This window comes from Uranotaenia lowii, chromosome 3, assembly GCF_029784155.1.
Source record: "Uranotaenia lowii strain MFRU-FL chromosome 3, ASM2978415v1, whole genome shotgun sequence".
NCBI classification, from domain to species: Eukaryota; Metazoa; Arthropoda; class Insecta; order Diptera; family Culicidae; genus Uranotaenia; species Uranotaenia lowii.
Genome location: NC_073693.1, coordinates 349816045 through 349833117, shown reverse-complemented (window position 1 = coordinate 349833117; position 17073 = coordinate 349816045). Strand labels below are relative to the sequence as shown.

The following is a 17073-nucleotide window of genomic DNA, read 5'->3' as shown; positions in this document are numbered from 1 at the left end:
GTTTCCTACCTTCAAAACAAGTATCGAAGTAGTGGGGTTTTGAAGTTGCGGGAATAAGACATGACCTACACTGGCATTGGCTCTTAATGTCGGGCGAGTCATTCAAGGCGATGTACCTAGAGTAGCAAACCAGAATTTACAACATGTCATAAGTTGTGCAGATCAAGATTCCCAGCACAAGAACTCCTTCTGGGGTTTTTATATCTGGAAACGATGAACCTATACATGAAAAAACCTATGCATGTTACACAAACCTTTATTTCAATAAAATAGATCCAATACTTATTATTTTTGAAGCTGTTCCTCTAATGCTCGACCACGACAACTAAGAATCAAGAATCTTCGACTATATGACCATTATCGGAATTATGAAAATTGTTACTACTTTTATAAGTGTTTCGAGGTTCCTAGCAAGTGAAACTCTAAAGCTAATAGTCATCCTTCTGATTAGCAGATATCCTTAAGCAAAGCAAATTGAACCAGACATACACAGATGATAATACATTTAAAAAATATTGGGCCTTATTCTGCGCCGCGCGTGACGTGACGATTGTCACCTCACCTCGGAGTCACCGTGAGTTTTGTCACCTTATTCCCAGAGTCGATGCGGGTAAAGTGACAGCGGTGAGTGACTGAATGAACACATCTGTCAAAATGGTAGAATTTGTTCTCGATTGATTTGTTTTCGTTCGCGCTTCGAATTTTTCAAACTTATTTTTAAAGCTGTTAGTGGGAATTTCGGTTCGTAAAAGGCCACCAACGAGTCATAAGGTGACAGCAAACAAATTGAGAGAAAAAACGGGCATTTTTGTGCGTCCTAAGTGGAGAAAGATGAAAACTGAAACTCCAACTAGAAGGAAAAAAAACAATCCACAGCTGCTGCTGCAATCAACCGGTGTCCAACAAACGGATTCAAGTGAGTAAGGTTATTTTTCTTTTGTACTGCTTGGCCAGAACAGCTTCCGATTCGTGTCATTTTACAAGATATAAGCGATTTACGTGTTTTTTTTTCAGTTAGTGCTGCCGATCTAAGTGCTTTCCCCGAGGTTACCACCGTGACATGCCGGAAATCATAAGCCCACAGCCCAGATCAAAGGGATTATGGAATGCCGAGCACTGGTATCGAAGTCAACAAGACTGCAGCAGCATCATTTATTTTTCATGTCTTTTCTTACTCGTCACTACCTAAAAGGTACCGACAATTGTTACCTAAAATCGTAAAGCTATGAGCCAAATAAAGATGTTACAAAAAACAACTTATCGGTAACAAACAGTTTGGAATTTCATTCAGGCAAATTTAGCAGAAATCCCTTAAAACCCGCTCAACTCTAACCCGTTTATAAAAAGAAATTTTCGTCGTTTACAAATTGATAGACAATTGAATGCTTTAAAACATGCTTGGTACATTTTTTTGATTGATTTCTAACAACTAACAACACCGCTTTACTGTAATTTTCGTAATTTTTCATTTCGTTTCTATCTCGTCGTCACCTGAAAACGTACCGACAATTGTCACCTAAAATTGTCACCCGAATGCGACGATTCTCACCCACGGTGACTATGAGAATAGGGTAAGAACTCACAAAGTTCATCCGAGGTGACAATCCTCACCTAAACCGACTACTGGAATAGTGTGACTTGGGTGACTCGACTATCATCACGTCATGCGCGGCGCAGAATAAGGGCCATTTTTTCTGAGAACTGACGGTGCAACGCATAAAAAAAGTTTCAAAACGAATATTTTATCTGTTTTCCGATAAGACTTTTACTAAGCCAACAAATTCAAACGTTCCAGCAAGTCATCTTTCGGCCCATTTACCACTGAACAACCAGACAGATTTCAATATTCATAAAATGGTAGACGGTATCGTCAATTTATACAGTCGTTCGGTCAGTGTTTCGGGGCAATGAATTTGTTGTCTTGAAAATAACTCTGCATACATATTTCGACTACTTATAAAAAACAAAGGTCCCTAATTTTTCATCCACTCGTTATTAAATTTGAAAAACAGAAGTTCTAGTAACAGTCACCAAGATAGACTAGGGAATTATTTCTTTCTGCAAGTAAACTAGCATAGCGATTTTACAATTTCAATGTTTATTCTAGCGCTTAATTTCCTATTTCGGAAAAAAATCCCAACAAGGAAACAGTCCACTTACACTTGCATTGTGGCTGTTGGTGAGTTTTGTTTTTAACGTGCTTGCTAAGACGAAATTTGCCGCGGTATCATTGGTTGGTGCACTTTTAGAGGGTTAGTTCCTTAGCTCAAATTCATCACTAGAACCAGAGTTTTTTTTTATCAATTGAGTGTAATCTGAGTGGATTTGTTCCGTACAGCCCCTATCAATGAGCTTTTCAATGCAGTAATTTTATGTACACTTTTTCATTGTTAAACAACAGAAAAGGTTTTTAAACCGTGTTTAATTTTTCAATATTTATCATTACTGTATGGAAAAGTTCAGTGCTGTTTTTTTAAAGATGCAAAAATATCGTAATCATTTTATAAGCAATGGTAGTTTTAGAAACTATCAGTCAGATTTATGAAAATTTAGAGAAATAGCTTAACATCCTTTCCTCTAAACTTTCGTAACAAAAACTGATACCATTTCTTAACTACCACAATACCTACATTTTTTTTTTGTTTCCAAAAACCAAATGCCAAAGATGAACTTTGTTTAGTCTTAAGTATTAATAACTTCATCAAATGACTACGCTATAGTAATACTAACCCTATCCAGATTGTTAGCTTCAGTTCGCCACGTGCAGACTAACCAAGATCTTTTTTACCTTTTCGATTAGGTCTCTGTGAAAAAATAGATAATGTAATGTTTCGATCGGCTTGAACAAAAACAGGTTCACTACTCACCCATGACCCGTTATGGTCAGATCCAGATGATTTTCAACATTGCGCAGCATGGCAATAAATTGGCTCAGGTTCTGCACTACCGGGGAGTTGGCCGATAGCCAAACTCGCGGCAGCGTGTACACAATCATCGATGCCTTATTGATGGAATCGGTCGGAGTGCAGACACGCATCCCATTCAGCAGATAGCGATTTAGTAGCAATCCGATGGCCAGTTCAGTTAAGGCAGTGTCCGCGATAATACCTTGCCAACAGGTTATATTACGCAGCAGCTTGAGACCGCTGCAAAACTGCCGCTGGAAGAATGATGACTTGGCTTCTTGCAATCTGAAACAAAGAATGTTTAGTTTACAAGTTATTCTAACAATTGTCAGTCAATTTATATGAGCTTACTGTTTTGGAAACACTGGAATGAAAACGTCGTTGTCGATAGCCACTTTAAGCTTGTCCAAAATAGCTTGAAACAGGTTTCGCAGTTGTTTGCAGGTGCGCCTCAGCGAAGGGTATTCTCTGCTCAATCGGTTGATCAAACGCACAAGTTTGAGCGTTTGGGTTGTGGAAAGTGGATCCCACACGAGTTGAATAAGCACCGTCAACTTGGGAAGAACTATCTTTTCAATTAAAGTCGGTACCAAACGAACGTCTGGATCTTCCGCCAGACTACTTTCAGTTTCTTCGAACGACCGCCCATACAGAATGCAACTGCGATACCAATCCTGGCGCTCGAAATCGAACTCATCTTCTCCGCTGACCGGATTCCAGCAAACGTGTCGAAGACGGATGAATGGACCCAACAACTTGGGCAAGCACAGACTCACGTAAGCGTCCTTATAAGCGCCCATCTCGGCCTCCCGCCAGCTTTGAAATTTGTCCAAAATTTCACCCACATCACAGTACTCCCGGGTAACATCTTCGAAAATCGTTGACGCTTCCGCTGCGACCTCTTTGAGTGACGCTTTAAATTGGTTGACATCGACGTCGGCAACTTCGTCATCGCTCGACATACCATCCAGATGGGATTCGGACGTTTCGTTCTTTTCACGGTCTCTCCTGCGACGCGTTCGGCGACCCTCACGTTCTGCTGCCCGTCGAACCCTTTCCGGATCGTCGTTTGTTCGTTTGATGTTTTCTGCAAGAATGCGAAAGTTAAATCCCTGATTTTTTTTTTAAATTTTCGACAAAACAAAGGCGTGAAACTATAATGGGTATTTTTTTTTAACTGTAATTCAACATCCCAAAAGATGGAAATATAATATGTCTATGTTCTCCAAGTTCTATCAAAGATCTATGAAATGCTACCTTCAAGAGTATTTAAAAAAAATAACTTTTTTGAAGACATACGAAATTTAAAAAAAAAACAAAATTAAGACCTTAATATCATGAAATCATCCAAAAGACAATTGCAAAGTTCTGAACCTTCCCGTTAATTTATCATTGAGCAATGATCTCTATTCCATCTGATTGATACTTACTGCCAGCATCAGCCATTTCCTTAGCCTGGTCTCGCACGTCCTGTCGGCGCCGTTCAATCAGCATCGTCGAATATTTACTGGTCAGCGCGATGGCACGCTGTTCCAGGGTTATAATTTGCGGTAGCTTTTCGTCCAAACATTCCACCAAATCACAAACGTAGCATTTGATTTCCTGATAGAATCGGTAACGACCGGCGGCTGCTGGCGCTTTCTGTTCGCTCTGCAGATGGTCTAGCTTAAGTACCTTCACCTCCGTTGTAATTCGTTCGATGTCATTGATATGTTTGTAGTTTAGATCCCGAGTCGTTTCCAATCTATCGCTAAGTTGTTTCAATATTTCCTGGGGCATGCGGGGACCAGTTGCTTTGTGATCCTGTTTGCCAGCGGTTTTTACATTCGAAATAAGATCGGACGACGCAGCACGAGTGCTCAGTTTTGTGAGTCCAATGTTTCCGCTTTTAGCGTAGGCCTGCTCCAGTAAGGCGGCCGTCGAGATAGCTTCATCATCGGCTGTTGTGAACGGATGCTGTTGATAACCTTGGATCATGTACTGTGAAATCACCGATTCCTGATGAGCAGACACGAGCTGCGCTCCGGTGACACCTTTTCGAATCTGTTGATTTTCCCACTCCTTGGTTTCATAGTCCGATTCTTCTGCAGAATCTACAAAGTGAAAATTTTGATTAGTTTGATTGGCATTTATTTCATCCAAGACTACCTTCTCTTTGAACGGAGTAAAACTGTTCACGTCTTTCTTCTCGCTCTTTAGCTCCGGTTATGGCAGCCATATCGATGCGATCATCATCTTCATCGGAACCGTCACCCGCGCCGTCCTCACGAACCACTCGCTTTTTGGTTTTATCCTCTTTTGTTTCCTCAATCGGAATGAAATCACCTGTTTAGAGAAGTAGAAAAAACTGTCAATAATACCTGACTACAATAAACACTGGAAGTTGAAACATACCTTGCTCACGAGCCTTCTGACGACGTTTACGGGCAGCATGGATCATCGCTGCATCAGGGATGACCCCGTTCTCGAGGTACATTTTGAAGTTATCCGGTTTTGCGAAACGGTGATGGTGGTCTTCGCCATCCTGTTCCTCGTCGTTGTCGCCTTCCTCGTCCTCCGAGGACATATCATCGCGGCCAGCACACAGAGCAGCCCGTCCGTTCAGTATGAGATTATCGGGATCGGACTTTTTGACCACAAGCTAGAAGTTTTTTTGTTGGTATAATCGAGGAAAAGAAAATCAGAAAGTCGAGATTAGAGTTCAATGAAATTACCACTTTTTGGGTTTCTGTAACAGTTGTGCTGGGGGAAGCAAACAAGATAAAACGGTGTGAACCGCCTTAGCTTGATAGGTTTTTCCTAAATCTCAGCACTTTGGCATTTTCTGAAGTAACGGCTGTTGGTTAATGAATTTGCATTACATCATCTTATCATTCAAACAAGAATTCCATATTCCTAACGAGAATAATTTCACAATCACAAACAAGGGTCAAACTATTCTAAGCCATTTTAAAAGCACACATGAAATGAAATCAATTCGAGCTGTATATATATAGTTTGGAATAGTTTTATCTTTTTTTTTTTAGCTTGGTGGGATTGAACAAAATTGAATAATAATAACCTTACCACAAAGTCGTCTGTGCGTATTTCTGTTTGGATAATAGAACTAGTATTTTCACACTTTTCCTTTTTTAATTTATCTTTATCAGATGGTGGTTGCGGAGGGGCATGCTTTTCTTCGTTTGTTTCGTCCTTGCTTGATCGTCCGGCTTTGGTGGAGGAAAACGACGAAGACGAGCTCGTCGAAAACCCATTCTTCTCAGCGTGACGCTTCCGGCGACGTTCCTTGTCCAGTGATTTCATCACCTTTTTGCTCTGGGATGTCTTTTTTACTTGGAATACTTCGCCTTCCTCTGTGAGCGTCGAACCATTGATAGGGTGGAGAAATATTTTGAAACGAGAAAAAGATACAAATGTGATGATGATTTTGTTCACTTTGGGAAATATGTTGCTGAAAGGTTTCACTGAAAGAAAAAAATTAAGGTCTATTTATTTTGAAGATTACAAACGTTCAGTACAAACGTACAGATAGAATGAGGATGAGTAAATAAAAAAAAGTAAAACCGGCGACCGTCAAAAGTTGGTTGAATACTAAAAATATCGTTAAGGTAGATCACGAGTTAAAACAGCACAAAATAGAAGTGATAATAAAAAAATGTCTTTGAGGATACAAATCTCAGCTCGTTTTCGAATATGGAAGATTTCCAAAATAACAACAAAATAACGCGAAGATACTTTTCTAAGAATAAAAGAACGTATGTAATATAGATGATCATGAAGTCTTAAAAAATGTCAAATAATTGCATAAATGTTAACTCTCAGTAACATTTTTTCCTACACGTATGTTCTGATTTTAGAGTTATTTTATTTTCTTAATACAAATCTAGTAAAAATTATTTATCTAAAATCTCTAGTTTAAGAGATGTTAAGTTTAAAAGATTAAAAAACAAGACTTTGCCTTATAAACTTTATGGGAAATGGAAAACGTTATTCTTATTGTAGTACTAAAATTTTTACCAACATTTATTTTTCAAATTTCCAAGGAAAAAGAATTCGGTATCGAATTTTGAATACGGCGAATGCGCCAACTGTAAACAAATCCAGATAATCACATAAATGCGTTAAACTATTCATTTTACATCCGAAAATATGATCTCCTTTCAATTTTTCTTATTTTAGTGAAGTTAAATTTAATTTTTTAAATAAGGCGAATAGCTTTTTTTATGAGTGTGTAATCCCACAGTTCATTCGCCCATTTCCCCTCAAAATTTCGTCGCGAACAAAAGGGCCAATAGTTATTTCGAGATGGAAAAAGGGCATTGAAGTTTTCGAAAAAAAAATTTCCAGGACGAGGAGATGCACAAATCAGTATTTATAAGATCGTTGAATGTGCTAATGTGTTAACGTGATCATTTGGACCCGTTTTCAAGCCGAAATTTGCTTGAATATTGCTTCGTTAATGAGTGATCTAAAAGGCGAATAGTCATTCTGCAATTCAAAAGGGCACTCCAATTTGGCGAATGAACAAAATGAGAGCACCAGTCTGTGGTAAAAGGGCCCACAGTTATATTTATTAATTTTTTGTGGTAATTAGTACGGAAAAGCTATATTTATCGATCGGGTGTTGAAATTTAACCAATTTGAAAGCATTTTAGCGACTTCTTTAGGAAAATGATTGTACGCAGCTAAATAGGAAATTGATTTTATTTTCTAAAACTTGGAATGCGTTTTTCTCAAAACAAAGGTCTTGGCGCATTCGCCGTATTCAAAATTTGATACCGAATTACATATATTCTATACTGCCCCTACTTTCATAACAGTCCCATATGCAAAAACACGCAAGTGAGAAAATCAGCTTTTTCTGTTTTGGAATATATTCTTCAATTATGACCACAAATTTCAGCATAAACGAAAATCGTTTGATGGAATGTGTTCTAGGTTGTCATAATTAATCGTAAGACCTGAAATTTTAGAAATTGAGCCATCGGTAACGTCGGGAGCACCATTTAATTCGTTATGGGACTGTTATGCGAGCATATTTGAGACCTTTTTCAAATCTACTCGCATAACAGTCCCATACAGAATATGTTTTGCTAACCAAGCTACTTTCTAAGACTCAAATTTGATCATTTTTTAACTTCTAAATGCAGTTATCAGAGAAAGAAACATACTTTTGGAAAGATATCGTGAATTCTACATTGTAAGTTGAATATTTTTACGGTTTTGATTGTATCTGTTAGTTTTTTTGCTCAGGAAGACATTCCTTCCTTCCTACTGGCCTGCCTTCGAGAACTAGTGTACATAATTCGACATCAAGTGAGTTTAAATCTTTTTTAAATGATTCAAAGCAATAAATCAAAGACTATTTCGCCGAAAGAAGCATTGAAAAGTTACCAAATCCGTGGTATTTCACATATGGGACTGTTATGCGAGTATATTTCATATGGGACAGCCACAAGTTGATATTTTTTCGAAATTTCTAGAACAAAATCTTTTTTTTTATTGTTTTATATTGAAGCCCTATGTTCAAAATGACGAACTGTCAGGTTAGATGAAAAATGACGAAAATTCATATGGGACTGTTATGCGAGTAGGGGCAGTATATATCTTTCTAGTTTTCCAAGGAATATTTAAAGGAGGTAGTGCCGAGGCAGCCTTGCTTTAGTATTAGTACCGCCTGTGACGTCACTGTTGCCAATAATCTGTAAATTTATATGGAAATTTTTCCTTTTTTGTTAGCAATTAAAAAAAATGAAGATTTTTTCAACTTTGAAGGCACACAATTCTAGTAATGTTATTGTTCTTCAAGACTGATACTAAAAAAGTTGAATGTAGTAGTTGTTTTGCTTTAATTCAGACGATTGAAGTTGCTGAGGTATCCTAACTCAAATTGACAAAACTTGATAATAAGTTCAAAATTTTGCTTATAAATGTTGAAATCAGTTAGGTTTGAATCGTTGATAAAATTAAATAACCAAAAATGGTATTTTTCGAATCCCACCACAATCTTTTATTGGAAGTTAGTAAACCAAAGTTGCAATGGTTTTATTGGAGTTAATTGATCTAAATTAGAAATTCATATAGTACACCATATTAGATTCATATCATGACGATGAGGTGCACTGCCATAAACTACCAATCAGACCTTTTGAAAGGGGAAAATTATTATTTTTGCTCGTTTCACATAGAGCATGATTGTGCATTCAATAACAAATTCAAGAATAATACACACTGCAGTCTATTAAACACAAAGAAACCTCATAGCACAATCAACTAGTGGCCTTACAACATAATCCGAATCAAATTGGATTTTAATTTAGTTCTTTAATGTATTTAACTTTTAAATTTGAGTTCTACCAGTATAAACCTCGACAGCTATGGCAACAGTGACGTCACGAAAAAAATCCAATATGGCTCTCGGCACTACCTTCTTTCAATATTCCTTGCTAGTTTTCAGATTTATAAAATTTCCTGACAATTCAGTCCTTCTGTTTTTTAAGGATTCAACCCAAGAAGTTCATGCTTTCCTAATTTCCATCCCAAAATTTTTACTATCGATTACCAGTGGTCAAATATGCCTTCAGCTGTCTTTTTCAAATGTTTTCTAACACTGAACAGATCGGCTATTGCCCTTGGGTCAAGTGAATCAAAATTCGACTTTTTTTTTTGTTTGAAGACTCGATTGGACTAACCATTAAGATGCCAAAAAATTACAATCTTTATGATAACTCGAGTCTAGAAAATTTAATGACATTTTGGACAACAGTAATTAATCGCTAAGCATTAAACAACCTCCATAACCCCAAAGGGACCCTCCCCCAGCTGAAAGACAGAAAGCATTTGGTGATCTCATTAAAGCCCGAAGAACCATTAAAAGAAACCATAAATTGGTTACCTTCATCATCGAAACTTAGCAAGGACAATTTGGTAGCAGCGGTCGAGGAAGACCGACTGCTGTTGGCCGACCCCGGCTTCGGCTGTTTCTTGTCCTTGTTCTTGGACGAGGTTTTGAAGCTGATCGAGGGAGGGGGTGGCGCCGTCACGGAATCCACATCCATCGCGAGGCCATCATCGTACGAGGACGGCGGCGGCTTGATGGGGAAAGCTGGACTAGGCCCGAAGACCCCCTCGCCGCCCACACTCGGGGACGAAGACGATTGTGTCTGGGCGGACAGCCGAGGGTGGTGGCCCTCGGCAGCGGTATCTTCTTCATCGTCATCGTAGCTGGTGAAAACGCGTCGCTGGATCGGTTTCTTCGGTTTTCGGAACAGGGACATTGCACTGTTGGTTGAATTTATTACGGTTCGGAGGCGTAGCTGTTAGTGCATCGTTTGAGAGTAGAAACGCTGTGGATAAACACTATTTTTGCACTGATTTTGTGGAAAAATTACGATTCACAAACGAGACGAGGCTGAACGTTTTGCGTATTTTTGCGAATTCAGGTAAAATTTTTGACAGCGCGTCGGGGCGCTCACCGTTATAATTGAGTTCCCTCTGCAGAAGACCGATAAGGCATAATGAGAGACCGTAAAAGATGTGAGCAGTTTTCGTAACGCATCTCGCGGATGAGTGCCATTATTTTTAAAACGTGCGCGCTCCGGTTTAGTTGTAAACACAAAATTCTATTTTTCTATTTAAAATTTTTATTCTCAGTTAAACACTTTTAATTCCTTAAATTACTTGTTTTCAAGTTCAAAATCGTCAAAGTGCTGTAAAGTTTGTTGAGGCCAGCTACGAAATGAACCCGTGCCGTGCCAGCTCACCGGTAAGGCTGCAATTTATGCTATATAGAGTTCATAAACATTCTAGACAGAAATATCAGCTGCTGTCGTATTATTATTATGAACGTTTTAATTCTTAGCCAAATTGTTAAATTTACCATCAAAAACTTCAGTCAAACAACATTGCCTAAGTGCCGACTATGGAGATTAAAAATTCGGGCAATAAACTAATTAACTCCAATAATTGGAAATGTCGAATTCTGATTGAAAAGTTATTTATCAATCAAAAGAATAAAAATTGGAAAATTTTCAACTTATTTTTTCTCCGTCGACTTTTGAAGTCGAACTTATAAAAGTCGACAACACTGAATTCACTTGCACGATGCATCACCTTGAACTAATAATGGATTAATACTAAAATCGTTCACATCTCCCCCAACAGAACAAAGTACGCTCCTTCCTAAAGGTGACCTCGTTGGGAGTAGCCGCCTTCAGCACCTTCTGTCTGTGCAAAGGAAATGAGAAATTCTACGAAACTGTCTTCATGCCAGCCGTCAGGTTGATCCCACCGGAAACGGCCCACCAGCTAGCAGTGCTGGGTATCGGCCTAGGGGTGGTTCGGCCCAACTATCGAGACCCGGAAACGCTTCGCACCAAGCTGCTCAACATGACCCTAAGCAATCCGATTGGAATCGCTGCTGGGTTCGATAAGCATGGCGAAGCTGTGAACGGTTTGCACAAAATAGGCTTTGGCTTTGTGGAGATCGGATCCGTGACTCCTGAACCTCAACCGGGTAACGACCGACCGCGGGTTTTTCGGCTCAACGAAGATAAAGCCATCGTCAATCGATATGGCTTCAATAGCGAGGGACATCAAGCTGTTTTCGAGCGACTACAAAAGGTTCAACAAGCGAATGGGGAGTCCAAAGTGACCTTAGGTATAAATTTGGGTAAAAATAAACTCTCAGATGACGCTGTTGGAGATTATACAGAAGGTATTAAAAGGTTCAGCAAAATCGCTGATTATCTGGTGATAAACATAAGTAGTCCCAATACACCTGGCTTGCGATCAATGCAGAACAAAAGCACCCTGCAGATACTGTTGAGTGAAGTTCTGAAAGCTCGAAATATGTTACCGGAATCCGAAAGGAAACCAATTCTCGTTAAACTGGCACCAGATCTGTCAGACGAAGATTTGCAGGAAGTCGTGTCTGTCATTAAGCGAAAAGATTGTGCAATCGATGGTTTGATTGTATCCAACACCACTATCGAAAGACCACCGAGTCTGAAAAGTATAAACGCGGGTCAGCTGGGTGGTTTGAGTGGAGCACCCTTGAAGGAACGATCGACGGAGTTGATTGCAAAGGTATACAAATGGACCGGAGGCAAAATCCCGATCATAGGCGTGGGAGGTGTTTCCAATGGACAGGATGCTTACGAGAAAATTTCGGCCGGTGCCAGTGCCATTCAGCTTTATACGGCTTTGATATTTCACGGTCCTCCCGTTGTGACACGCGTGAAACAGGAGCTGGCACAAATTTTGCAAGAGAAAGGTTTTGAAAGTATTGAACAAGCCGTTGGAAAAGATGCTGATAGATTTGTTTAGAAAAATAAATGTAAAAGTTATGTAAATTAGATGCTTAATTTTGCTAATAAAACAGTTAAAAACTATAGATTGGGAAGATTTTTTTTATTTATTACTAGTTTATTAAAGGCATTTTACTTTTACAAGTTTGTTGTGCCGAGTATATTTAATTGGGAAGAATATGAAGTTGGTTGAAAGGACACCTTAAACTATTTAAAAACAGATATAATTTAAAAAAAAATGCAATATTTGAGGGTAAACTCCGACGTTTATACCGTTTAAAACAACCATACTAATCCGTTGATAAAACCTACCAAAACAGGAAAAATACGCCTTTTTGGTGAAAAAGGTATTATTTACCTTTGAGCCAGGTGAATGTGAAAAAGGTAAAATCTAACTTTTTTTTTTTTAATTTGACGAAAACGAGAAAATTTACCGTCTTGCTATGATGAATGAATAAAAATAAAAAAAAATATGATTTTTTTACATTAGCGTTAAATTCTGCACAATCTGACAACACTGACAAATATTGAACGAGGGGTGCCAAGTGATTTTGTAAAAAAATCAGGACAACGCGAAGAAAAAAATCCGGGTATTTCAAGACCTTAGAATTTATGGAAATAAAATGCAGCTCTTCTTAGATTGCATAAATAAAGGCGATATATAGGTGCTTTATCCGCCCTAATTTATGCAACAAACATCAGCAGCTTCTTGGCCGGCCGGTAAAACGAGTTTTACTTGTTTTGTCACAGATTTGTTCGAAGCTCTCAATGTTTGATTACAAATTCGATTACAGTAGAGATTTTTTTTTTGAAAATCAGGATAATTCAAACACTTTGAGACAAATTTTCAAAAATTGATACGCAATTCGATAGGTTTTGAAAATTCAGGGCGATCTCTCGAAAATCAGGACAAATCCTAATAAATCAGGACACCTGGCATCTCATTCAAACTGAGTGACCTGTCATCGCGTGGGGCACTCACAAAACAGAACTCATGAATCAGCGAAATGCGTTACTCGCACACGGAACATTCCGCGTAACGTCGTTGTGGTTGTCGCATGTCCGATGTATCTGCTCCGTGAGCCTTTTGGGTAGAGAAAAAAAAATAACAGCGAATGTGAAAAATCTTATCATTTCCTCGATCGGGGGTGCTTGTATTCGCAAATTTGCTGCCATTGTGTCCTTCCGTGCTGTTAAATATAATTCGAGTGCGATGGTTTAACGTTGCGGTAAACGTTTTTGCTGCGAAAATCGGGGGAACCCCACCGGAAGTCGCGTAGGCTTGGGGTTGAAAAATCGGCTGCGTGTTTTTTTCTCTTCTGCTGATCACACCTCTTTCGTCATCAGCTTTTGGGCTTACGAGTTCGCTGCTGCCAGGGGAACTAAACAGCAGGCCTTGAATGTTGTTTTTTCTCTCGTTATTGAAGAAGTCGAAAAGGAGCCATTAAAAACACGATCGCGATAGCCAGCGAAATCTATTGCGCCTTTTGTTGATACCTGCAGATTCGCATAGCTTGCTTGGAAAATTTTAGAAGTTGGTGGAGGCGCTCCAAAGGCATCAAGAGGAGGTTTAAATGTTTATTAGAGTTGAAAATAAACAAATACACTGCCACTGTTTGTTGTGAACGAAAAACGTTTCTTTGTTCGTCGATGTGGAAAAAGTGAAAGAACCCGTTTCAAGGGAAAATAAAACGAAGGGGAAACTCTAGAACTGGTGGAACCTTGGGTTCCAAAACGTTGGAAAAATATTCTCTGGATTAGAAAGCACACCTGAGAACTTCACAAAGATGATGCAAGAAACCGAAGACGACAGCATTCTGATAATGGTGAACAATGAGGTGAGTACACCATAAAAACAGATTATAGTCAACCACAATAAATTATAATTCCTGTCAGCTGATTCACATTATCCCCAAGAAGTGCCCTTCCTCCGTTTCCGATTGGCTAAAGGGTAATGTCGTAGCCAACATTCACTGCTACTCGTAACTTTGTGCTAATCGATTCTAGTTACTACATATTTGTTTGCGATAAAAGCGAGTAGCCATTCTGTTTACGAGTAGCATACTAAATTAGCTGCTGCGTCTTTTGAATATAATCAAGAAAAAATCAAATCGAGCGTGTGCTCCAAAACATCAAAACCCAACAAACTTGGTATAGCCTTCAAGGTGCTGAATTTAAGATGCTCACAACAAACGCAGATGTATTTGACGAACCAGCAAAACACGATCGCCAATCCATACCATACGGTCAGACTTGTTTGTTTGCTTAAAGAGACAGCACTACGGCAGCTCCGGTTTCTTTGTGACTCTGCCATATCCAGCAAACAAACAACATTTGGCACGATTAACTGAAGTACAACTTCGAAAAATGAAAATAGAGCAATCGAAAAATAAACCTTGAATAGATAACCTCCTGAAGGTAATCTGCTGTAATTATTAAACACACACAGCTAACTCATTAAACTTTATAAAAGGAAACAGTCTTAACAATCTAAAATTTACTTTAAAAATAAACTGTCCGTCTGTCTCACATGCACAAACCAACAAATTTGTTATTTACACAATACACTTGGAGGCTAGTTAATGCTAGAAGAAGTCCCTGCACTTGAATTCATCGTCATCCGAAAAGCCAAGCCAATCTTATCTTTCTAGTCAAACTTTCAAGCACAAATGCATTTCAAGAAATGGTAAACATTGTAAAGCTGTGCCCGGTCAACACGATGAATGGGCTGCGGGCGGTTCTGGCGTTGTTTTGACCAATGTCAACATTAGAATGTTCCAAACGATGGTACCTGCTTATTATTCGTTTGCTAAAATAGACGCAAAGTTTTAAGTCTGAAGTCTGCAGCAATAAATACAATGATTAAATGAACACATACAGTGAGGGGCAAAATAAAGTGTCCAAATTATTTTTTTTCTATTTCTTTTATTTTTCTGGTTAAAATTCAACGAAAACACATCGTAATCATTTTTTTAATATTGTTTATTATGTTCTTTTCAATTTTTGTTAATGTTGCGCTGGTAAAAAAAAATGTTTTTCTGATAAAAAAAAAACAGTTAATATTCCAAAAAAAACAGGGGCAAAATAAAGTGTCCAGATCGGTACAGCTTCAAAATGATTCAAACTGAAGGCAAACAAGAACGATTTAATAATGGGTATGGCCTCCTTCGGCCTTCAACACCTCCTGCAAGTGCTTCGGTATACTTTCAACAAGGTTGTGCAAGTGTTGTGGGTCGAGTTCCTCCCACGCATGCTCCATGGCATCAAAAAAAGAATTTTTAATTTGTCAGACCATTCTTATCAATCAGAGCATCAAGGATGGCCCACAGATTTTCGATGGGGTTCAGATCAGGACTTTGTGGGGGCCTTTCAAGGGGTTTGATGCGGCAGGAACAGGAGAATGACGTCATCAGATTGGCCGTATGCTTGGGATCGTTATTCTGCTGTAAAACGAAGCGCTATTTGAGGCCCGTCTTGATGAGGGATACCTCGAGGTTTTTTTCGAAAGTTATTGCAATATGACTCAGCTGTCATGATTCCGTCAATTTTTACCAAATTGCCCACCCCACCCCAAGAAAAGCACCCCCACACCATCACGTTACTTCCTCCGTTGCTCCGTGCTCGATATCAATCGAAAACGCTTACTGAAGAAGATAGTAAGTTTCTATCGAAATACCGGTATCTGAACTTTTCATTTACCGTGGTTGAATTAAAAGGAATCTTTCGATTGCTTTGATTCAGTGAAAAACATTGTTGTGGGCCGACGAATCCAAATTCGAGCTATTCAACCGGAAGAAGCGGGATCATATGTGTCGCAAGTCGGGTGAGGAGCTCCAAGATTGCCATATCAAAGGAACAGTCAAGCACGGAGGGGGTAACGTAATGGTGTGAGGGTGCTTTTCTTGGAGTGGGGTGGGCAATTTGGTAAAAATTGACGGAATCATGACAGCTGAGTCATATTGCAATATTTTTCGAAAAAAACCTCGAGGTATCCCTCATCAAGACGGGCCTCGAAGAGCGCTTCGTTTTACAACAGGATAACGATCCGTAGCATACGGCCAATCTGACGAAGTTATTTTTCCATTTCTGCCGCATCAAACCCCTTGAATGGCCCCCACAAAGTTCTGATCTGAACCCCAACGAAAATCTGTGGGCCATCCTCGATGCTCTGATTGATAAGACTGGTGTGACAAATAAAAGTACTTATTTTGATGCCCTGGAGCATGCGTGGGAAGAACTCGACCCACGACACCTGCACAACCTTGTTGAAAGTGTGCCGAAGCGCTTGCAGGAGGTGTTGAAATATGAAGGAGGCCATACCCATTATTAAATCGTTTTTGTTTGCCTTCAGTTTGAATTATTTGAAGCTGTACTGATCTGGACACTTTATTTTGCCCCTGTTTTTTATGGAATATTAACTGTTTTCTTATCTATCAGAAAAACTTTATTTTTTTTACAGCGCAACATTAACAAAAATTGGAAAGAACATAATAAACAATATTTTAAAAATGATTACGATGTGTTTTCGTGGAATTTTAACCAGAAAAATAAAAGAAATTGAAAAAAAATTATTTGGACACTTTATTTTGCCCCTCACTGTAGTTATAAAGTAATTTACGGTTTATATTGCGCCTTTTTATGAAAAAAAAAATTGATATAAATTTTGCTGATGAGTAAATCTTGATTGACCTCAATTTCAAGATAACGGGTGTTCGCGATGAAATTGCCACACTATGAAATTGCTCTAACTTTTTAACCGTTGGGTAGAATTTAATGAACATTTGGGTGGATTTTGTTCATAGTGCATTGTTTACATCCTGCAAATTTAAAAGTCCTGTGATCAAACTCGCGGAAATGGA

General features: G+C 38.8%; 3 protein-coding genes across 4 annotated transcripts in view; 2 read left to right on the top strand and 1 right to left on the bottom strand.

Annotated features, from left to right (window-relative positions):
- Nucleotides 1-2093: 2093 nt before the first annotated feature.
- On the bottom strand, nt 2094-10335 carry LOC129755825 (PAX3- and PAX7-binding protein 1-like). The gene is made up of 8 exons (XM_055752502.1): nt 9802-10335; nt 5973-6259; nt 5301-5547; nt 5055-5231; nt 4337-4999; nt 3258-3993; nt 2868-3191; nt 2094-2804 (listed from the first exon to the last, which is right to left on the bottom strand). The coding sequence occupies exons 1-8, from the start codon at nt 10181-10183 to the stop codon at nt 2750-2752; spliced, it is 2871 nt and encodes a 956-aa protein (XP_055608477.1). The 5' UTR covers nt 10184-10335; the 3' UTR covers nt 2094-2749.
- Nucleotides 10336-10507: 172 nt separating this feature from the next.
- Nucleotides 10508-12259, top strand: LOC129755780 (dihydroorotate dehydrogenase (quinone), mitochondrial-like). The gene is made up of 2 exons (XM_055752424.1): nt 10508-10671; nt 11070-12259. Exons 1-2 carry the CDS (start codon nt 10645-10647, stop codon nt 12231-12233), a joined length of 1191 nt encoding a protein of 396 aa, XP_055608399.1. The 5' UTR covers nt 10508-10644; the 3' UTR covers nt 12234-12259.
- A 1000-nt stretch (nt 12260-13259) lies between these two features.
- The window catches only part of LOC129754795 (zinc finger FYVE domain-containing protein 1-like), a 36458-nt gene continuing 32644 nt past the window's right edge, over nt 13260-17073 (top strand). For both annotated transcript variants that reach the window (XM_055751038.1, XM_055751037.1), the window contains exon 1: nt 13260-14052. In XM_055751038.1, the coding sequence (XP_055607013.1) occupies nt 14002-14052 (51 nt within the window). In that variant the 5' untranslated portion in view covers nt 13260-14001. The remainder of the gene's footprint in view (nt 14053-17073) is intronic.